Source organism: Gracilinanus agilis, chromosome 6 (genome assembly GCF_016433145.1).
Source record: "Gracilinanus agilis isolate LMUSP501 chromosome 6, AgileGrace, whole genome shotgun sequence".
NCBI lineage: Eukaryota > Metazoa > Chordata > Mammalia > Didelphimorphia > Didelphidae > Gracilinanus > Gracilinanus agilis.
Genome location: NC_058135.1, coordinates 255,094,960 through 255,119,016, shown reverse-complemented (window position 1 = coordinate 255,119,016; position 24,057 = coordinate 255,094,960). Strand labels below are relative to the sequence as shown.

Genomic DNA, 24,057 nt, shown 5'->3' with positions numbered 1-24,057 from the left:
GTCTTAAATGCAGAAGACAAAAGACATAGTTGTAGAAAGAAGGCAGTTATAATAAAGTATTTCATCAAAATGCTTCTTAGAAAGATCACAAACCTGAGATTAAAAAATTCCTGTTAATAGTAACAAAAACCACTAGCATTTATATTGCATTTACTATGTGCCAGACAATGTGCAAGCTTTAAAAATATCATCTTCTTTGATCATTATAATAGTACTGGCAGGTAGTTGATGGTAACCCATTTTACAGATGAGGTTTCTGAGTCATACAAATTACTTGCCAAAAGTAGTAAGTATCTGAAACTACATCTGAACTCAGGTTTACCTGTCTCCAGGTCCAGCACTCTAACCACCAGTCTACCTATATAGCCTCAACAATAAAAAATAATTTATTTTTTCTGCTTCCACATGGCAAAGGAGCTTTACCATGACCCATAATATTTAACAAGTTAGATTATTATATGATTTTCTGAAAAGTCTTTGGAACATTGATGTTCAAGGACTTTGGACAAATCACTTTTCTCAAATGAAATTTCTTCCTCCATGAAATGAGAACCACAGTACCTCCCTCAGAATTTTCACAGGATTGTTGTGAAGGTCAAATATGAAAGCCCTTTATAAACTACAGGGTCTTACAATAGAAAAGTCTACTTATAGCCATTTTTGTCATTATAGTGATAATTAATAAGCAAGATGGCCATTGTGACCCTAAGTATAATGAATATATTAATAAGTAAATTAATATTAGGGTGGTAATGACATTAATATTTTGTTAATAACCATAATAGTTGTTGCTTTATATTTTTATAAAACTTTACAGTTTTTAAAATGTTTTTATATACATTATCTCATAACCCTGGGAATAGAATTGGATAGATATTATTCCCATTTTATTGTTTGGTTTATTGAAATTATCACATGGTGGTAAATTTATTAGATGATTTACCTAAGATAACACACTTGCTAGTAAGTCAATATGATTGACATTTGACTTTCTACCAAGTGTAGAATATTTTTGAGGAATAACAGTTATTGTTATTATTACTACTATTGTAAAACTAACAATCACTACCTTATCATTATATTAGACTTCACTGTTTACAAGGATTTAATAAAGCAAAACTGTTATTTTAGCTTGTTAATGACTGGTCTATCTAAGAAGGAACATTATTTTTAAAGGTGATAGCTACTTTCAAGTTGTTCTTTGTTTGGGAAAATAGTCTAACAAGTAAAATATTTTTAATAAAGATTTGTTTTTGTCCACAGTTTGTCTACATTATTTCTTATCTAAAATTTGTAATCTGATTTACACATGAGTTGGCTGTAACTGTTGTGGTATCCTGGGGATATTACTCCATTGGAGGTTCCTTCTATTCCATCAGGAAGTTCTTTCCCTGCAAGGCTGCTTACCTTTTTACTTGCTTATATCTATTTCTAGAGTATTATCAACACAAAATCCTTGCATGCTACCCTGACAATCAGTAAAGGAAAAGATGCATGTCAATTTTTTTTTGTAGATTATCAGCAATGTTATTAATTGGTTCTGCTCTTCAGACAAAAATAGCTTATTTACTGCATAATTAATTTTATTTCCCTGTTCTAGATTCCCTGAAATTATGGATTTCTCTACCTGTGTTTTTAGAAAACTTTAGCATGTGGTTTTCTGGAGATACCACCACAAGAACTGAATGCATTATAGAGCTCACTTTAGAAGTAGGAAGGTAAGAGCACTTTTTACTTTCCCATTTGTAGCATCACATCTTCCCTTGTTAATTGGTTCCCTGTTCCCTTTAGGTTTTGTTGATGCTATAATACTGCACCCTACTGGACAGTAAGGCATTTTCTGAAGTGAGAAGTGGCATTTTATGGACAGACAAATGACTAGCCATCTGGACAAATTTTTATGGTCCTTTGCCCGAATCATAAAAAGATTGGTAGAAAACAGGTGCCACCCTATAATCATTATGATGCTCCACTGCTGTTGTTAATATGTTGGCGTAAATATTTTGGTGGTGGTGGTGGTGGTGGTGGTGATGATGATGATGATAATGATGATGATGATGAAGAAGAAGAAGAAGAGAAAAATCTAGCCTTTGAATTTTTATAGTCCATGTTATTTAAAAATCCCCAAATAGAATACATACATTGAAGGCATTGTATATCTTATGTTTCCTGTGTTAATGTTTTTCTGAATGTATGCACATTTGATAGTATCTCTTTTGTAATAGTTTCAGGTCCCTTTGCTTTGTGTCTATCCAAGGTAGACATTTTCAAAAGGGCTCACAATAATGAATTTCTACTTTAATGGGACCTATTTTGAATGAGACATCCTGTGTTCCATTTAATGCAGTATGACTTTAAATGGGGCTTGTTTTATATGTCCACCCTATAATTTGGCTATCATGTTGTCTACTGTGTGCAATGAACTGTATTTACATAAAGTGACTATGGGTTGGAGAACAACTGTAGTGTCTGTTGCTGACCTGCCACACTTACATTGTTTTCACATGTCCTAAATTCACTTAAAATGTATAAAGCTGTTCCTTTTTAAAGTCTATTTCCACCCATTTTGAGTGGCAAAATGCCATGTGAATACAGTCTTGCCTGTATAAAAACTCATAACTAAATGTTCAATAATACTAAAGTGAAGGCAATTTTGTATATTAAGTTATCGTTAAATAACTTTATTATATATATATATTAATGAAAGAAGCAAAACTTTAAAAATAAATAAAAATCTGATTGGATTTCAGTTACTCTTTTTTTTTTCTCCCCCAAGGTTTGCTCTTTTCTTCATAGGGATAGGCAAGATCATTCTGAGTTAGTATTGTAGGGAGTAGACATGATACTTTGTTTCTTTAAGTCCCAAATCCTGAAAATAGCACTAAATACTTAATATTTTGAGATTTTAAATATATAACAAGAACACTGATTTTTAACAAAAGGAGAATGGGTTTTTCTCTGTTAATGAATAGATATGGTAGCTATTACTTGAGAAAAGTTCATTTATTTTCTACTTTCTGATGTAAGACTTATTTTTATATTAAAATATATCCTAATATCTTTTTTACATAGTTAAATATGCATCTATTTTTAATGACACTTGAAATTGGATTTATAAGAGATTTGTTAAGCAATATTTTCTGATCGTAACAATTGTTGAATATTAACAAGGTTATAAAGCAAGTTCCCTGTAAACTTAGGGTAGATAAAGCAACCTTTGATAGTTTGGCTATAGTGCTTCATGAGTGATGTATTTTTAAAGGTTTACCCAATCTTACTTCTTAAATAAGGACTTAATATAACAAAAGTTTTTTTTTTCATTGCCTAATTTCTTTTATGTGGCATTACCTAGAATAGGATTTCATATTTTTGAAATTTGAAATCAAGTTTTATCATACAAGAAAGTTGTCATTTGAGAGATTATTCTTTAAGATATATGAAGATATGATTAGCATATTCTGAAAGAATGTATTGCAATTAGCAAAGTTACTTAGACTATCAGTCTAATCTATTTTTGAAGACACTGTATCATGGTTAAAGCCTTCCAGAATGATTATGTTCCTAGTCAATTATTTAAGAGTTTGCCATAGTTGAAGAAAGGTCCAAGGTTTATGTAAATCATCTAATTTTTGTAACTCTTCCCAGAATATAGCTTCAGAATATTGTTGCTCAGTTTACTGATGAGAAGTCAGTATGTATTATTGTTTTTGAGTTATTGTTAACTTGTCATTAATCTAGAGTTTTTGGGAAATAAAGCATCTTAATTTTTAAGATGGATGATCTTTAATTTAATTGATTTTGATTGAACTTTCTAAAATGTATTTCTCCATTTCTTCTTTGGTTAAATAATATGCCAAATATAATTTAACACATTTTTGATCATTTGAGGCTAACATTAGTGGTTGCTGAGAGAGTAGTAGTTACTGATGATGAGCTTTTAATACTTTATTGAGGTATTTTGAACCATTTCCTCCTCTACTAAATGATTATATACTCCACTTCTGTAGTTTTCTCTTCCTTTATAGAAACTTGTTATTTATTATTAGATGTCCTTATTTTTCTGTAATTTTGTCCTACCATTACCTGATCTTCTGTCTTATTTTACACAATCTGAGGGAGGAGAATTGCTATATATATCTACTTTAAAGTCATGTCCATGGTCTTCACGTTAGCTCATAGTCATTTAAAGAATCTTTTGCACAAATTTCCATGTTAACAATGATATTTCAGATAAACTCAGAAGTCTGATTTTGGGATAAAATGGAGTATTGCTTTATCTCCATTCATAAATTAATTTCATATACTGATGTCCCCCTAGAAGACCAAATATATGACTTTCTGAAATTGATATTAGCTTTTATTCATATTACCAGATGATTTAGCCCAAGTTCCTTAAACACCTTATCTATCATTAAATGATCTAGGAATAGAACTGAGAAATGTCAGATTTAACTGTTAGCATTGGCACTGAAGATAAACTAAAAAGAAACTTAAGAATTTCTGAATTATAACTTAAATCGATAGACAAATATTCAGTTCATACAAATTCAATTTTAGCAATATTATGGTTGAATAAGGTGAAATACATTTATTGTCCCATTTCCTATAATGTCCTGAATGTGAATTTTTTTTTAGTAAGAAAAAAACACTCTTTAATTAAGGAAAGGGGTTTAGTGCTTTTCTCAAGGCCTCCACACAGAGGTATGTGCTACACACCCATGCAGAGTCCCAAGACTCTGGTTGCTCTGGTCACTGAACCTTGAGAGAGCCACCTGTGCTAGACTGGACAACTCGCTGAATTTTTTTTAAAAAGATCTTTTGGTAATAGTTCCCCAAAAAAGTTGGATAAGGAAGTGTACTATTCCTGAACCATTGTGGACATCATTAATCCTCTTGTCTCATTATAAAGGTTTTTTTTCCCCTTTGGACCTATTTAGCTTTTTTCATTTACTAAAATGGGAAAATTGGCAAGAACTTTCCTAGGGTGAAAGGGGAGCCTTGATTCTTTATAAAGCAAATTTTAAAAAATTGACATATAATTATTTTTCGGGTATAAGGAGAATGTCATTTTTTTGGGTTTGTTTATTTAAAAATTTTAGTCCCTTACCTTCTGTCTTAGGGTTTATACTAAGTATTGACTTTAAGGCAGAAGAGTAGTAAGGACTAGGTAATTGGGGTTAAGTGACTTGCCTTAGTTGTCACACAGCTAGAAAATGTCTGAGGACAGAATTAAACCTGGGACCTGCTGTCTTCCAGGTCTGGTAATCTAAGTCACCTAGTTGCCCTAAGAATACCCTTTTCTAACATTTTTTATATGTTTAGTTTATATGGTTTAAAAAAAAATACTTTGGTTCTCTATCTCATGCAGCCTGGAAGTGCAGGGATTACTTACCAACTTGATAAGCTCAGGGGTTTTGAGGTGCCCTGTTTCCAACCTGAGCCATTCTGCCCTACTACAGGGCCTCCGAAGGGCTTACCATATTGTTGCTAAACTTTGTGTAAGGCATCATTTAATAGGTTAGCCCATTGAAACTCAAGACTCCTGAGCTCTAGAAATCCACTAACTTCACTCTTTTTGACAAAACTGGAATTACAGCTGATGCCCGACTAGATTTTTTAAAAGTAAAGATTTTTTAAACTAGATTCATTGTATTTAATTTGGATATTACAGAGTTCACCTGCATTTTATGATGCGAAATATAACCAGTTACTATATTATCAATTACTTTCAAAATCTTTGGTGGATGATGCCTTTCCTCCAAATTCCTTTTGCTTCTCTTAGATGTATAAAACCATTATTGTTAATAATATAACAACTTTAGCATATAAACAACTAAGAAAGGAAAGGACCACAAATTATTATGCTAACTCTCAGAAGATTTCATCCATTTTGTGGAATGTTTACCTTAAGGAACAAATTTCCTTTTTCTAGCCCCTGTTTTCATTAAGCGTGTCTGTGTGTGTATATGCATGTGTAAAAATGCATTATAGTAGGAAGTGTACAAATAAATATAAATTCAAAGAAAAACTTGTTTGGTGCCATAACAGGAATATAAAAATGTTAGGAAAGCTATAGATAGTATAAAACCAATTGCTATAGTTTTTCCTTTCAAAAGAATACTTTTTTTATATTTAAAATATTTAACTGTCCTATTCATATTCATCCATTCCTTATTTTTTTTATTCCATTTATTGGAAAGCTAAGTCAAATAAGCTCTCTAAGTAAGTTTCCTCAAGTACTATTCACATTGATATTGGGCTTTAAGGTCTACTAAGTGTTTTCCTTACACTAACTTTATAAGGCAGCTTATATATGTATTATATTCCATTTTATAGCTGATAAAACTGAGGTTCCAAAATGTTTGATGGCTTCCACATGATCATTAGAATTCAGACCAGTCTCTTGGTCTGTGAAGCTAATACTATTTATTCTTCCATGTTACTTTCAAATGTCACATTTTAGAAAAGAGATTTTTTTTAAAGCCTTACCTTCTGTCTTAGAATCAATGTATATTGATTCTAAGGCAGTAGATCAGTAAGGGCTTCTCATTGGGGGTTAAGTGACTTGCCCAGGGTCACATAGCTAGAAAGTGTCTGAGGCCAGGTTTGAAACCAGGACCTCTTGTCTCTAGGTCTGGCTCTCAGTCCACTGAGCCACCCAGCTACCTCCAGGAAAAGAGATTTCTTAATAAGTTCATGAGAAAAATTTGGATAATCCCTGAGGACATATCTTTTTCATACTGTAAAAACTGAGGTGCATTAGTGATTTACCCTTACCTTCATCCCTTCATTGACAACCGGTCCATCCTGCTTGCCATAGAGGAAAAAGTTGGTCAAAGAACACTTTCTAAAATAACCAATCACATCATACTTTTAGCAGCATTTGAGTAAAATGTCTTTGATTTAGGAAATATAAAATCTTTTCAAATATTAATCTGTACAGTGTTTCTAATTGCTTCTACCAGGCAAAGTTCCTTCACACTGCTCTATTTTAGTTTTTGTGAGAATATCCTAAATTGAATGAGTTCAATCTTCTCAAACAAGTTTAAAAGAACTAGCTTTAAAATTAATTTTTCTTTGTTTTAAAATTAATTTTCAGCATGCCTGCTCTTTTGTATGTCAGCCATATACATTTGATAGTATTTATTTTTATTTTTCCAGACTTAGTAAAGATCATATTATTCTTACAGTAGGGCATAGTGATCTGTTTGTTTTGCAATGTACAAAAGCTTTTTTGTTTTGGCATGTTGTTCATTGTCTGTCTTACTAGCATATATGATTTACTTTGTCTCTAACACTGTTCACATTTACTTTTTACATTTAAATTTTATCATTTGAATAATTTCCTCACTTCAGGTGTTTTTGGTGTCTCATCACTGTGCAAAAATGGAAAGAGGTGATTGTGTCTCTTTACTAAGTACTAAGATTTCCTCACCTATTATTATGTCAGCAGCATTTTTGACTTAAAGCATCAAATTAAATAAAAATATTTTATGCTGGCTTTTATTTTAGTTCATGCATTTAAAAACTGAAATCAGATAAAAGATAGTTTCAAAATAAATTCAGTATATTATTTATGAGTGGAGCAACACATTAGCATCGGGTTCACAATAGATCATATCGCTTTTATTCCATCTTACAAGCTTAGCAGCACAAACAGAATAATCAACATATTATTTGGCTGTCATCTGCTGAACAGAAACCAGAGATCACAAGGAGGTTTTCCCTAGCTGTGGTGATGGCCTTTTTGTTCCAAGCCCCCATCTGGGAGGGCCATGGTGTGTTATCATATGGAACGCGGGGTTTTCTGTAATCTGCTTAGCTGCACTGCAGTTTGAATCTTCATTCCATGTTTGTGTAATTTATAATTTTAATGAGACCATGGCTCTTGTGGGCTTTGAAATATATTAAAAGCTCTTTTGTGCATATGCTTTTGTTCTTGCTTAATAGGCTCAGTGTATTTAAAACTGATGAATTTTTATTCATGGATTTGGATGTCTGGGGATTAACTTAGACTGAATATCATTGCACTCATCTATTGATGTTTAGAAAGTTTTTTTTTTAATACTTGTAACCATAAGAAGGAAAGAATTTATAGACATTTTAAAGACTGGGAAATAATGAAATGGCCTTACTAATTTAAATTTTGATCTTCTACCATTAGTCTTGAGATCATTGCAGGTAATTATTGCAAAGCAATAATTGGGAAAAAGCAACATGATTTGAAATCTTAAATACTATTGCATTTATTGGTATAATGGTGATGAAGAGAAGAAGAAAGTGGTAGTGCAAACTTTAATATTTATTAATTAGAATAAATCTTATGTTCATATATTTGTTTTTCCCAAATTATGGGTCCTATGTTTGAATAGGGAAAATGCTTAGGTTTTTTTTTTAATGGTTTTTAGTTTTTCCATGGTTAATGCTTCAAAAATGTATTTCATTAAAGGATTTCTTAATAGAAGATATAATGAAAAGAATTAGAAAACTATGTTACTTTATAACATGAAAATAACACTTGATTATTTTTTTAACCTAAAATCCTTTTATTTTACCAAATATTTATAGCCTATACATAATATTTTATCACAGAATCTTATAGTTGGGAGGAACCTCACAGGCTATTTAATGCAATCCATATATAACTCATTTAATATTTTGTAATACAAAAAAAATATAGCATTTTGCAGAAATTAGTTTTTGTATTCTAGGCCTTCTTGGGTCCAAAGAGATGCTTGAGATTGCCAAATCATGTGTATTCATACCCACCTTAAAACTTTAGTTTTAAGATAAGTCTTTGTTGAATAATACATAGAATCTATGTTAGTTCCCATGAATTTACTAAGGATAATATGAATTTGACCCAAAATCCTTATAAGCATTATTTCTAAATTTTTTGAATGGCAATTATGATCAGGCAATCATTTTTTTATGAAGCAAAAGAAGTAATTAAGAATGATGATAAAATCACACTGGTGTTCAGCTTTCTTCATTATTTGTTTGATTTGTACCATAATGATTTGGTTTTCCATAGTGACTCCCTACTTCAATTCCATTATTAGTTGTAAAGATTCAATCAGGTTTGTTAAACTTTTTTTGTGGGATACACACACATACACATCTATGTAAATGAATAATTTCATGCAGTATAAAACAAAATCCTACTTTTGATTAAACAGTTTCTTTTCTTTCCCTTATTTTTTATTGATTCTGCTTTTCAAGACTTGAATTGTCATATGTATAATTCTAACACTAATATAGAATAGGATAGAAACCAGACCTGTGATTTTATTGGCATAGGCCAGGGAACTATTGGCATAGGCCAGAGAACTAATTCCCTAGTGAGGAAATTCTTTTCCTCTGCAAATTAAGAGTGTTTAAAGAGTTGCCTAGAACACTGAGGGTAAGTGGCGTTCTCCTTGTCACCCAGCACACACACTCTCTGTGGTAGGACTTCAACACTGGGCTTCCTGGATCCTGTATCTACTCAGCTACACTGCCCTTAGTAGCATAGAATAATACTAATAATCATTCACGTTTGTATAACATTCTGAGTTTTGTAAAATATTTTCTCTAAACATCACTGTGAGATGAGTAGGGCAATTATTTATATCTCCATTCTTCATATGAGGAAGGCAAAGTTTATAGAGGTTATAGACCTTGCCATTGTCACTTGGAAATGCCTGAAGTGGGATTCAAAGTCATGTCTGCTGACACCACGTCCAGTGCTCTATGCACCTTTCTGTGCTGCTTATACAGTTGGTTTATCTTGTAAAAGCAATACTCTACTATTACAAAAGCTAACAGATTCTCGTTATTATCAGAATCAGCATCAAAAGTCTTATCTTTTTAATAGAGTGGGAAACTAAGGGTTTTTAAGATTAATTTCATAATTTAATCCTAGAAAAGTGTCAATAATGGTATAGGTACCATATCTCAAATTTAAAATACATCAAACTTTTATAAACAAAAGTGTTCTAGACTTAGAAGACCTGGGTTTGAATCCCGTGTCTGACAGGACAAATTGTTTTTACTCTTTGAAGTTTAGTTTGCATATATTTGAAATGAGTATAAATCTGTGAAATACAACTTATTTATTTCATTTTTCACCAAAACTAGTATTATTATTTTTCTTTCAAAAGTTATTGATGTAACCAGTCCTACATGATCTGACAGTGATGTCATCAATCAGCAATCAATCCATAACTATTTCTTAAGTGCCAATGTGGTAGGTGCTAAATATACAAATATAAGATTGAAGCACTCCTGCTCTCAAGGAGGTTACATTTTATTGAGAGTTTTATCAAAGAGGAAGGGAGCAAGGTTTTAGGGAGAGCAGGAAACACTTATATGTAGAAGGTGGTGCTTAAAGTATGTCTTGAAGGGAGATAAGGTTTTTAAGAGGTGGAAATGAGGAGGGAGCTCCACATAGAATCAGCTATTGCAAAGGCACAGAGATAAGACATGGGTTCTGGGATGCAATGTATGAAGAACAGAGACTAGTTTTGCTCAATCAGAATGAGGGGAGGCAGCTCAAGTACCATCTTCTCCAAGAGACCTCTCCTGACCCTTTTCAACTATTAGAGTCTTCTCTCTTCATATCTTAGAGTTAACTAAATTTGTGTTTATTCACATTATGTTCATATGGATATTCACATTATATTTGTATTCCTACATGTACTTTCTTTCTTCTCTGTTAGCTTATAAATTCCTTGTGATTAAGGAATGAATTCTTTGTAATTGTAGACTGATTATGCATATGCATCTATAAGGCTAGAAAGAGAGTTTGGGACCAGATTATAAAAGACTTTAAATTCTAAACAGAAGAGTTTAGATTATTTTCAGTCAGTTTATTGAAGTACCTATGAATGTAACTGTAACCATAGGAAGATACAATGATACGTAATAAGTAAAATATAGTAATAAGTAATAGATAATGCAGTTTCTTACCCTCAAGGAGTTTAGAATATGAGTGGTACACACATGCATACACATATATATACACACTCAATTAATTAAAGGTAATTTCAGTTGGAAGATAGTATCACTAGGAGGAACTTCGTCTTGAAGAAAGCCAGGAGATAGAGGTGAGCCTGGAAAGCAGCCAGTGAAAATATAGACTCAAAATGGAGTGTTCAATCCAAGGAACAGCAAGAAGCCAATGAAACTGGATTATAGAATATGGGAAGAGAAGGAAATTTTAAGAAAACAGGAAAGGTTGGCAGGAAAAAGGTTGTGAAGGGCTTTATATGCTAAAAAGAGGATTTTATATTTAATCCTGGAAGTAACAGGGAGCCACTCACTGTAGCTTATTGAGCAAGAAAGGATGATTTGGTCAAGCTACAGTTTAGAAACATCACTCTCATAGCCTAGTGAAAGTTAGAATGGGGAAACATAAGGTAGGGTGACCTATGAGAAGGCTATTATATTAGTCCAAGCAGAAGATGATAAAGACCTGCACCAAAGTGGTGACTGTGTTTGGAGGGAATACAAAACAAAATGCTGTGTAAGGGATAGGAAGAGAAGATTGTTACTGATACCATCCTAAGGTAAAGATAGTTTAATAAACTGAGGCAACTGTGATCTTGATATGGCTTCAACAAAAGGCTGATTACAAACATCTAAATTTTCCTCATATTGTGTAGACTTTGGTCATATTAATCTTGCACACAGGGAAAACCCAAACTTCTAGGGATCTTTCTCTGGTTCTTTTACTAGATGAATGAAGTTGAGGGGATTATGGGTATGACACATTGCCTAATATCAGTCTGTTGATTGATTTTATTGAACTGTTTTTTCTTTTTTACAAGGAAGGTTTCAAATAGGTTGACTATATATATTGGGAAAGAATAGCGGTATTAAAAAACAAACTGCATCAATTATATTCAGAAAAATTAAATGTTTAATATTAAATCTGAGTATGCAGTTTGTTAGATTCTAGAATTAAGTGCTTTGTTAAATTTAAGCTGTTTAATTTTCTGAAAATGATTTCACTGTTCTAGAAATATTTAACAGAAATCAACTAAAAACCATTAAATAGATATAAAATATCTACTGTGTGCCAAATACTGTACTAAATCTACAATGTACAAAGACAAATATTAGAAGAGCCACCGCTGTTGGAGTTTAGTCAAGATTCTCTGCTGAAAGCACATTGGCTTTGGAGTGAGGAAATCTAAATTCAATATCTGGTACCAACACTTTACTCATAGTGAGTGTAACTGAGGACAGATCCCTTAACTCTCTGAGTCTTGTGCATAAAATGGAGTAATAATACTGAGGATATTAAGTACAGAGGTATTTTAATAAGGAATCTGTGTTTTTAGAGAATGAGCAATATTCATAATAATTTTCTTTGAGTGTATTCAAAACTAAAATGTATATTTTAGTGTGAAGAGAATTTTATACATTCATTCAGTTAATTTTGTACAATGCTAGGTTGGAGGAGAAGATGTATGGATCCATTCTTATGACCAGTTAATGCATTGAATCAGAAAATTCAAGTGGTATGACAAAATTAGTAGAATCTTTTTAACATACTTTATTCCTTCTTACAGCAGTTTCCTAGTCATGACTAATAAATGTTTCATGTGGTTTTTTTTTTCAGAAATGTATTGTGTGTTTTTTTATGCTATTGGCATGCCTGACATGTGTCTTCTTGATTCTTTTTTAATCTGTAATAATATGATTGTCATCACCTGACTCCTGAGGACATCTTTACATTGTTTAAAAAAAGGTTCCATCATCATCATCATCATCATAGGATGACTACTTTTAAATGAGGTGCATCTCACTTTATCCAGGAAATGTATTATTACAAAATTCCATCCATAATGATATATTTTTTTAACCCTTGTACTTCGGTGTATTGTCTCATAGGTGGAAGAGTGGTAAGGGTGGGCAATGGGGGTCAAGTGACTTGCCCAGGGTCACACAGCTGGGAAGTGGCTGAGGCCGGGTTTGAACCTAGGACCTCCTGTCTCTAGGCCCGACTCTCACTCCACTGAGCTACCCAGCTGCCCACATAATGATATTTTTTATTATTGAATCATATTTAAATATTCTGGGACAGAACTCACCATTCAAAGAAAATCTATTGCTCAGTAAATCACTAGATCTCTTCTAAATCTACTAGTAGAATTTTCCCCTCTTCAATTTGTCTTTTTTTGGTATTTTGATGAAATCTTGGTTTTTACATATTTTATTTGCTTAATGCTTGCATTTTGTGCTCTATAAAGACACATGTTATTGGTACAAATTTCTATTGAAATTCCATGGATTTATCTATATGTTATTGCTCAATACAGGAATTTTTAAATTCAATGATATGCTTAAAATAGCTACTAGGAAATAGAAAATTTGATTTGAATTTGTTCAATGATTTAAAAAATACATGAATTAAAAAGATCAGAGACACTAGCTATAAAATAGCTGAAAGTATATCTACTACCTTACTTAAAAATGCAATCAGTTTTTCCTTTGCCACAGAGATGGTCCACTTAAATATGCTTTAATTAATAGACAATCACACACTGACATGAAGCATTAATTTTTAAGATTTCTAAATTTTGAGTAATTGTATGATCTTTCTTATATTTATATATTTTGCACATTTATTATATTCTTTTATTTATCTACATTTTATTGACTTCTCATTGTGACTACACTTAAAATGTTGGTGCAGAATGTTAAACTACCTTTTAAACAAAGCCACTAGTTCCTGGGAGATGATAAATCCATCCATTTATTTCCTAATTTTATTATGTACACAGTCAATTGTAATCCAAGATTACAGCAAACAAGATGTTAATTTCTAGACATAATCTATGTACATTTCAATTACAGAGCATGATGGTTATGGAAGCATAGAATAAAAAAGAGAATAACATTTGTGCTATCCTCACAGGAGCTGTCAATAAAAGTTGTAATAGGGGATTTAGGAATCTGGAAATGGCCAACTAATTTATGTGAATCTATTTTATTTCAGCCAGAAAGACCAAGCTTTTTTGCCTCTACACTGCATATTGCAGAGCACAGGCTAACTATAGAAAACCAGGCGGGTGCATATGGATACTCCCTTGATATCATTCACTTGCTGTGTAATCTTATTATGCAAAGTTCTAATCTTCACCTAGAATGAATGCCTCTGGGTCAGAATATAGTCATATCAGGGTTTTTGAGGTCATGTTTTGTGATCCTTAGCTTATTCTTCTAAGTAGGACTGGGATTTAAAGGGTATTCCCCAGACACTGGCAGAGATAGACAGCAGAACCTGCTGCCTTTTTGGAAGACAAGACCAACATGAGGTCCCTGGTAGGATTAAACTTGATTTGTAGCTGTAGGATTTTTTAACAGATGTATTATTGGACAGGGAATAGGGGGCCACCAGCACAGCAAAATTGGATCGCGATTGGCATTCTCAGGGAGTCTGCTGGCTGCTAAAACAGCAGCTGCATGTGGATTTGACTTCTTTCAGGTGAAGCGACTTCCAGTCATTTGGAAAGGATGGGATGAAAAGGAACCTTGGTGATAATTTTGATGTCTGCAAGATTTAGTACCAGTGTAATGGGATTATTGGTAACACCTTCACTGCAGAAAAAGCCACCTGGCGCTATAACTGGCAGCAACTGAGAACTAATCCTTTCCCATCTCTTGGATGTCATTCATGAAGCTCAAAGTGATTTCTATCCTGCTAGCTGTGATTAATTTTATAACCCCCCCCCCAATCAAGTGATCAAGGCAAAGAATATATGGAAAAAAATTAGCCAAGTATTACATCGTGCAGCCTCATTTAAAACATTAAACTATTAAAAATAAGAGAAATGTATTTACAATATCTTTCTTATATATTTTCCAATTCAAAGTGAAGTAGTAATTGTCATTGGTAGAGATGATCTAGCAATGTAGATTGATTATAAAATTTTAATAATTTTACGCAGTGATAGAGATAAGGCTATTATTTGACCAAATCATAATGTCTAAAGATGTAAGGATTGTTGTTTAATTATTTGTTTTTAACATGTATTTTGAGGAATGAGAGATGGAAAAAATAAACATTCAGATAACACTATGTGTTAGGCACTATGATATAAGCACTTTTTAACTATCTCATTGGATCAATCCTCCCATCAACCCTTCAAGGAAGGTGCTGTTATTAGCCCCATTTTAGAGTTGAGTAACTGAGGCCAAATTTGAGTTCCGGTCTTCCTGATTCCTTGCCTGGTCTCTATTCACTGCACCAATTAGCTGCCTTTATTGCTGTACTCTTTATCTATCTATCTATCTATCTATCTATCTATCTATCTATCTATCTATCTATNCTGTACTCTTTATCTATCTATCTATCTATCTATCTATCTATCTATCTATCTATCTATTTCTCTACGTGACAAGATTTTTTATCGTGATTTACAATATGAATAATTTTATACTTGAAAGTATATATTCATTTATCATTTTGATAGTAATGTAACTAAAAATGCTGATGGAAAAATGTTTTTTCTCCAGTCAAATATCTTGGGGTAGCTAGGTGAATTTATGGATAAGAGAGCCAGGCTTGGAGACAGCAGGTCCTGGGTTCAAATTTTGCCTTAGACACTTCTAGCTCTGGGCATGTCACTTAACCTCATTGCTTGGCCTTTACCACTCTTCTGCCTTAGAAATCATACTTGTTATTAATTCTAAGTCAGCAGATATGGATTTTTAAATATACATATGTATGTATACATATATTTCTATTAAAGAAACATGTTTAAAGGTACTGAAGTATTGATATAAATACCCTGAGATTTTCCATAATCTTTGGTTGGTTCTTAGTTAATATTTCCTTTTACCAAATAAGGATGGATTCAATCGTTAGTATAGAATTGAAACATTTAAGTTATTGATGTTACTTAGCATTTTATTCCAATAAGAATTCTATCAAACAATTTTGTTTGGTTGTCAATTAATTTAATAACTTTATCTCATACACTGTAGACTATTATGTGCATAGAACAAATGCAGTCATAAAATAAAATGAAATTATTCATCCATCATCTAAACACCATACAACATAAATGTCAACCCTAACAAAAATAATTAAAATCGTTATTAATTCTAAAATATTTATGTATAGAATTTGATTGTTATACTCTAGTCATAGAATAGGAATAGATTTTTGGAGTTGGACGGGTCCAATGAATTCATCTAATTCAGTCTTTTTGTTTCACATATAAGGAAAGTTAGGCCCATCAAGCTTGAAACTTTTTTTCTTTGAGTCACAAACATTTTTTTCTTTGCTGAGTAACAGTGACCATAGTACATTGGGATTAGCTAAGTAGTTGATTAAGCACTGGACCTGAAGTCAGACCCAAGTTCAAAATCCAGCCATAGACACTTAGTAGCTATGTTACTTAACCTCAGTTTCCTCAGTTATAAAACTATCTTGCTGGGTTGTTGGGATCAAATGAAATCATATATTTACAAAACATGTTGCAAATCTTAAAGTGCTATATAAATACTAACTTACGCACTTTTGAATTAAGAGCAAATAGTGTTTGGTATTCATATGCACAGTCTTTTGAATGATGTAGTGTTTGGCAAACCTTTATTGATTATATGAACAAAACATTGATGTTTAATTTCTTATTAAAATATTGAAAAACATATATTATTTCATGTGTTTGCTTTTATATACTATGTATACTGGATTTATGCACATATAATATATTTGAAATCTAATAAGATATGCTTGGTTTATATAAAATTTCATAATGATTTCAGCTATCAAATTTAGAACTGCTATTGTACTTCTGATCTGTTTGGTTCCTAATTATTTTGTTTCTAAGGGCTTTAATTTATTGATATGAGGCAAATAGATGGTATAAAGCTGGACCTAGAGTCCAGGATATCTGAGTTAAAATCTGACCTCAGACACTGGCAGAACACTTAACCCTGTTTATCTTTATTCACTGGAAAAAGGAAATGACAAACCACTGCAGTGTCTTTGCCAAGAAAACCCAGTGGATAGCATTGAAATGCTTATGGTCCATGGGGTCTTGAAGAATCGGACATGACTGAAGGGCTGAATGACAACTATAAAATTTGTTGCCAAGTAAGGAAGGGAGGAAACAAACATTTATTAAGCTCCTATTATTATGATAAGTACTTTACAAGTAATTTCTCATATGATCCTTATAACAGCCCTGTGAAATTGATAGTATTATCGGGATATTTATTTTATAGTTGAGAAAATAGAGGCAGAGGTTAAGTGATTTGCCCAGGCCTCAATTAATAAGTTTCTGAGGCTGGATTTGAACTCTGGCCTAACTGATATCAGGTGAAGCACTCTATTCACTTTGCCACCTATGTGCTATTTATTAATAAATGGAGAATGGCTTATCTCTGCTACACTCTATGTGAAAACATTTGTGCATTTTCAGTTGAAGACCCATTTATAAAATTTTTAGATTGAGAAAAAAAATCTGTAGAAAAAGAAATATATACTATTATACAGTAATTTTCAAATGACCTACAGTATTTATAGTACGAGTTTCTTTTATTGTGTTCAAATGAACAATCTTAGTAAAATTTCCCCTAGAGGTTAATATCAATATTTAAGTACATTGATTTTTAACATCATTCACTATCTTAGAATACAGGATTCACAATATTTTAAAGTAGTAAATTATTTTTCTTTCAAGATACATAAAAATGATGTAAAATTTCATGCATATTGCTATAGGAATAATAATTTTTTGGAGATAAAAAGTGGCATTACAAAATGTTTTTTTTTATTTAACTTGGTTATTTATTACTTTTCTGTCTTTTATGAAGGCACAAAATATATACTGTTCTCTAATCTGAAACATAATCCTTTTTTCATTAATTATAGCCACTTATATCCCAAATAACTTTTTATCAGAATAAATCCTAAGTGTAATTATCTGGTATTGATAGGCACTCTCTTTTGAATGATATACTTTTTTGCAGACATTTATGGGTTACATGAACAAAACATTGAATTTTAACAATTTATAATTTGTAAGAAATATGACTCAATTTTCTCTTAAAATAGGAGCTCTTAACCTTTTTTGTATCATGAATATGGTAACCCATGGATATCATCTCAGCATAATGAGTTTAAATACATAAAATAAACATGAATACAAAGAAAATCAATTATACTGAAATATTTTTATCAAAATAATTTTTTTAATGCAAATTGGTGAATGTTAAAGAAGCAGAGCCAAGATGATGGAGTATATAGTCAGGGAAAGCTAAAGCCACGCTTCAACACAAATATTGGAATAACAGAACCAACATTGGGGTGGAGTGAAGTAATTATCCTGCAGAAAACAATGAAAGGTGGGCATAGATGGTCTGCTTTACTAGGGTGAAAGGGGAGTACAGCCTACAGCAAGGCCACATAGCCATCAGTAAGGCCACACCGGGGAGTACCAATACAAGAGGCTGACCCTATATCTACTGTTCCAGTTTTTTTCTGAACCTGAGCTCAAGCAAACTGCAAGTCCTGAGACCCTGCTTGGGCCAATAGCAAAGCACCTCATACACACCCTTTGAAGTTCTAAGCCCTAGTGCAAGCCTGCAATGAGGCCTCAAACCCTAATGCAAGGCAGTCTACACTGCATTTGATTGATGTAGGCCTAGAATTAGGTGCCTAACATAGTCCAAGATGAGTTCCTAAGCCCCAGCTTAAGGCAGTCAGCAATGCACCTCCCTAGTGCAAGCCTAAGGGGAAATGTAGAGCCCTTGCCCAAGCTTGTAATGAGGACCTGAACCCCAGTTCAAGCAATTCGAAGTACACATGATAGGTGTGAGTTCAGAGCTAGGTCTGGAACCCTTGCTCAAGCTTGTTTTAAGGCCCCAAACTCTATCCAAAGGCAGTTTGCACTGTACCTACCTTAATGTGAGCCCAGGGAGAGGCTCAAAGCCCTTGCTGAAGCCTGCAGTGAGGATCTGAATCCCAGCACGAGGTAATCCACAGCATGCCTGACCTGTGTAAGCCAAGAGTAAGACCTGAAGCTCTTTCCAAAGCCTGAAATTAGGTCCTGAACTTGCAGAATCCCATTGCTCGAGTTAAAGGTAATAGCAAGGAAAAGCTGAAGTTTAAGATAGTGCCTCTACTACACTGAGAACAGAATCCAACTTTAAGATAAAAATCAAGAAAAAGGCTGGGAAAGTGAGCAAACATTAAAAAACAAAAAAAAACATAAAAATTAAAAAAAAAAAACCTAATCATAGAATAGTATTATGGAGACAAGAAGATTAAGGCACAGGCTAGGAAAGGGATTCTGAGATCAAAGCCGCTACACACAAAACTTCAGAGAAAAGTAAGCATTAATCTCAGGCTCTGGAAGAGCTCAAAAAGGATTTTAAGAATTAATTAAAGGGATTTCCAGGAAGATGGCAGCTTAGATGGAGTGAATCTTGAAACCTACCCACCCTTACACACCAAGATAGAAAACAATGCCTTTCAAGAAGAAAGAGGACCAAATCTAATAATAGGACAGAGCAGGGGGAACCCTACTACAGCACAACTAAAGAGGTACACCAAGAAAAAGGCTTTAATTCTTGAACTGTCGGATCTGAGGGGATAGAAGGGGAATCCCAGGACACTTCTCCCATGGGCTGTACAGAGTCTCCAGGAGCCCTGGAAATCTCAGGGTGGGTGGACGCACTGGTCTGGAGAGAGGGCCTTGCTGGCACCAGACTCGGTGAGTTAAACACAGGCACTGGAGAGGTGACTGGAGGAGAAAACCAGAGAAACATAGCAAAAACGCCCAGAAGATGGTGGCTTAGAGAGAGCCAAACTCCAAACCATAGACACCTTGGCTTTCTCATACCGAGATAGAGAAGTTAGGGCTTCAAGAGGAAAGAAAACCAGTTCAAACAGCGGACAGCACAGGGGGGACTCCACTGCTGGAGAGCTCAGTTCAGCAAAAAACACTCTTGTCCCCCCATTGGGGGGATACCAGAAGGAATGTTTGTTTATTTTTCCCTCCTCTCAAGGATTTAGCCTCAGGGCAGATTAAGGTGTAAAATTAATCCAATCAATACAGGATTAATCCCAACAATTGGACTGATAAGAAGTCTTCAGAGGGCAGAGAAAGTAACTACAAACCTCCATTACCAGCTGGGGGAAGATCTTTCATCAAAGATCATTAAACACATCTGCTCAAACTAGCAGAACAAAGAAGGAAAAAATATGAGTAAGCAACAGAAAAAGAGAAAAGAAATTACAATTGACAGCTTCTTTCTTTTTTTTTAATAATTAATTTTTTTAGTTTTAGAAAAATTTTCCATGGTTACATAATTCATAGTTTTACTTTACTCTTCACCCCCTCAAACTCCGCCCCCCCACACACCATAGCTAACTCGCATTTCCACTGGTTTTAACATGTGTGGTCGGTCAAGACTTATTTACATATTATTGATAGTTGCATTGGTGTGATCCTTTCGGGTCTACATCCCCAATCATGTCCTCATCAACCCAAGTGTTCAAGCAGTTGTTTTTCTTCTGTGTTTCCTCTCCTGTAGTTCTTCCTCTGAATGTGGGTAGCATTCTTTTCCATAAATCCCTCAGAAGTGTTTTGGGTCATTGCATTGCTGCTAGTAAGACATCCATTACATTCAATTTTACCACAGTGTATCAGTCTCTGTATACAACGTTCTTCTGGCCCTACTCATTTCACTCTGAATCAGTTCCTGGAGGTCTTTCCAGTTCACATGGAATTCCTTTGAGCACAATAGTTTTCCATCACCAACATATACCACAATTTGTGCAGCCATTCCCCAATTGAAGGGCATACCCTTGCTTTCCAGTTTTTTGCCACCACAAAGAGGGCAGCTATAAATATTTTTGTAGAAGTCTGTTTATCTATGATCTCTTTGGGGTACAAACCCAACAATGGTATGGCTGGATCAAAGGGCAGCATTCTTTTATCGCTCTTTGGGCATGATTCCAAATTGCCATCCAGAATGGTTGGATCAGTTCACAACTCCACCAGCAGTGCATTAACGTCCCAATTTTGCCACATCCCCTTCAACATTCATTACTCTCCCCTGCTATCATTTTAGCCAATCTGCTAGGTGTGAGGTGGTACCTCAGAATTGTTTTGATTTGCATTTCTCTAATTATTAGAGATTTAGAACACTTTCTCATGTGCTTATGGATAGTTTTGATTTCTTTATCTGAAAATTGCCTATTCATATCCCTTGCCCATTTATCAGTTGGGGAATGGTTTGATTTTTTTATGCAATTGATTTAGTTCCTTTAATATTTGAGTAATTAGACCCCTGTCAGAATTTTTTGTTATAAAGATTTTTTTCCCCAGTTTGTTGTTTCCCTTCTGATTTTGGTTGCATTGTTTTTGTTTGTACAAAAACTTTTTAATTTAATATAATCAAAATTATTTATTTTACATTTTGTAATTTTTTCTAACTCTTGCTTGGTTTTAAAATCTTTCCTTTTCCAGAGATCTCCAGAGACAAGTATACTATTCTCTGTTCACTTAATTTACTTACAGTTTCCTTCTTTATATTCAAGTCTTTCACCCATTCTGAATTTATCTTGGTGTAGGGTGTGAGATGTTGATCTAAACCTAATTCCTCTCATATTGTTTTCCAATTTTCCCAGCAGTTTTTGTCAAATGGTGGATTTTTGTCCCAAAAGTTGGGCTCTTTGGGTTTATCATACACTGTTTTGCTGATGTCACTTAGCACAAGTCTATTCCACTGATCCTCCCTTCCATCTCTTAGCCAGTATCATATTGTTTTGATGACTGCTCCTTTATAGTATAGCTTAATATCTGGTACTGCTAGGCCACCTTCCTTCACATTTTTTTCCCCCATTATTTCCCTTGATATTCTTCATCTTTTGTTCTTCCAAATAAACTTTGTTATAGTTTTTTCTAATTCCGTAAAAAAGTCTTTTGGTAATTTGATAGGTATGGCACTGAATAAGTAAATTAATTTGGGTAGAATGGACATTTTTATTATGTTAGCTCTGTACCCATGAGCACTCAATGTTTTTGTAATTGTTTAGATCTAGTTTTAATTGTTTGGAAAGTGTTTTGTAGTTTTGTAGTAGGTGTAGCTTTTCCTTTAGAAATTTGGAAGCTATACCGTTTGGTCCATACATATTGAGTACTGATATTTCTTCATTGTTTATACTGCCTTTTATTAGGATGTAGTTACCTTTCCTATCTCTTTTAACCTTATCTATTTTTACTTTGGCTCTGTCAGAAGTCATGATAGTCACCTCTGCCTTCTTTTTCTCATTTGAAGCCCAAAATATTTTGCTCCATCCTCTCATTTTCACTCTATGTCTGTCTGTCTGTCACATGTGTGTTTCTTGTAGACAACATATGGTAGGATTTTGGTTTCTAATCCACTCTGCTATTTGCTTCCATTTTATGGGCGAGTTCATCCCATTCACATTCAGAGTTATAATTATCAACTGTGAGTTCCTAGACATTTTCTCTCTCCTAGTCCTGTCCTTTCTTCTTTCACTATTTCCTTCTATGCCAGTGTTTTGTTTTTAATCAGTTCCTATAATCCCCTCCCTTGTTGTACTTCCCTTTCTCCCACCTCCTTTCTTATTCACCTCTTATTGTTCTTTAAAGCCAGGTGCACTACCCCCCAAACCCTCTCCCTCCCTAGTATTGCTTTCCTCCCCACCAGTCCATTTGTTACCCTTCTACTTCTCTATAGGGCGTGAATCAATTCTCTACCTCAGTGGATGTGATTGTTCTTTTCTCTTTAAGTTGATTTCAATGCATGTAAGTATTGAATTATTTCCTCTCTCTAACCTCTTTACCTTTACAGTATATTGTTATTTTTCCCTGTTGGTCCCACATGCTTCTTTATGGAATATAAATTTATTCCTTTTAGTTTGTTTTTCCAAACAGAATAGCTTCCAAATTTCTAAAGGAGAAGCTAGTGGAGCTCAAGGAGGAAATAGATACCAAAACCATACTAGTGGGGGACCTCAACCTTCCCCTGTCTGATCTAGATAAATCAAACCAAAAAATAAATAAGAAAGAGATAAGAGAGGTGAATGAAACCCTAGAAAAATTAGTTAATAGATATTTGGAGAAAAATAATGTTTATATTCCAAATGGAAACCTATTTGTTAATTTTAAAATTTGCCAGAGTAAGCTGATTACGATGTCATAATATGCCAAAAAAAAAAAATCCAGGGGTAAAAAAGAGGATTGCACTGAGAGAAAAGGGAAGGAGAGGTAAAATGAGATAAATTCTCTTGTTTAAAGAGGCCTGACAAAACAGTGCAGGAGAGGATAAGGATGGTGATGGGTAATATACTAAGACAGGGAATAACAACCATACTCATTTGGGTATAGAATCCCCTCATCCTGTAGAGAAGTAGGTTGGGAATAAGACAAGAAGAAGCTAATAGAAAGGAGAGGGAAGAGGAGAGTGGTGATTAAAAGCAAAATACTTGTGTGAAGGGATGGTGAAATGAGAGAAAAAGCAGGATCAAAAGGGGATCTTAAATGGAGGGGAATACACAATTAGTGATCATAATTGTGAATGTGAATGGAATGAGTTCACTCTTGAAATGCAAGTGTAGAGCAGAGTGGATTAAAAACCAGAATCCTATGATATGTTGTTTATAAGAAACACTTTTGAAGCAGGGAGACAGAGAGTAAAGGTAAGGGGCTGGAACAGAATTTATTGTGCTTGGGCCAAAGTAAAAAAAACAAACAAACAAAAAAAAATGGGAGTAGCAATCATGATCTCAGACAAAGCTAAAGCAAAAATAGATCAGATTAAGAGATAAAGAAGGAAATTATATCTTGATAAAAGTACCATTGACAAGTAGTAAAACTAAACACATACATCAAATAGTATAGTCTTCAAATTTTTAAAGGAGAAATTAGCTTCAAGGGGAAATAGACAGTAAAACTATACTTAAAATTTCCCTCTCAGATCTAGATAAACCAGAAGAAAGAAAGAAGGAAAGAAAGAAAGAAAGAAAGAAAGAAAGAAAGAAAGAAAGAAAGAAAGAAAGAAAGAAAGAAAGAAAGAAAG

General features: G+C 33.6%; 1 protein-coding gene across 3 annotated transcripts in view; it reads left to right on the top strand.

Moving 5' to 3' along the window:
* Nucleotides 1-24,057, top strand: part of IMMP1L (inner mitochondrial membrane peptidase subunit 1) — a 109,828-nt gene that overhangs the window by 43,750 nt on the left and 42,021 nt on the right. For 2 of the 3 annotated variants that reach the window (XM_044681244.1, XM_044681242.1), the window contains exon 3: nucleotides 1,601-1,718. The exons of the other annotated variant lie outside the window; for it this stretch is intronic. In XM_044681244.1, coding sequence (XP_044537179.1) covers nucleotides 1,686-1,718 — 33 coding nt within the window. In that variant the 5' untranslated portion in view covers nucleotides 1,601-1,685. The remainder of the gene's footprint in view (nucleotides 1-1,600; nucleotides 1,719-24,057) is intronic. 3 annotated transcript variants of the gene reach the window in all.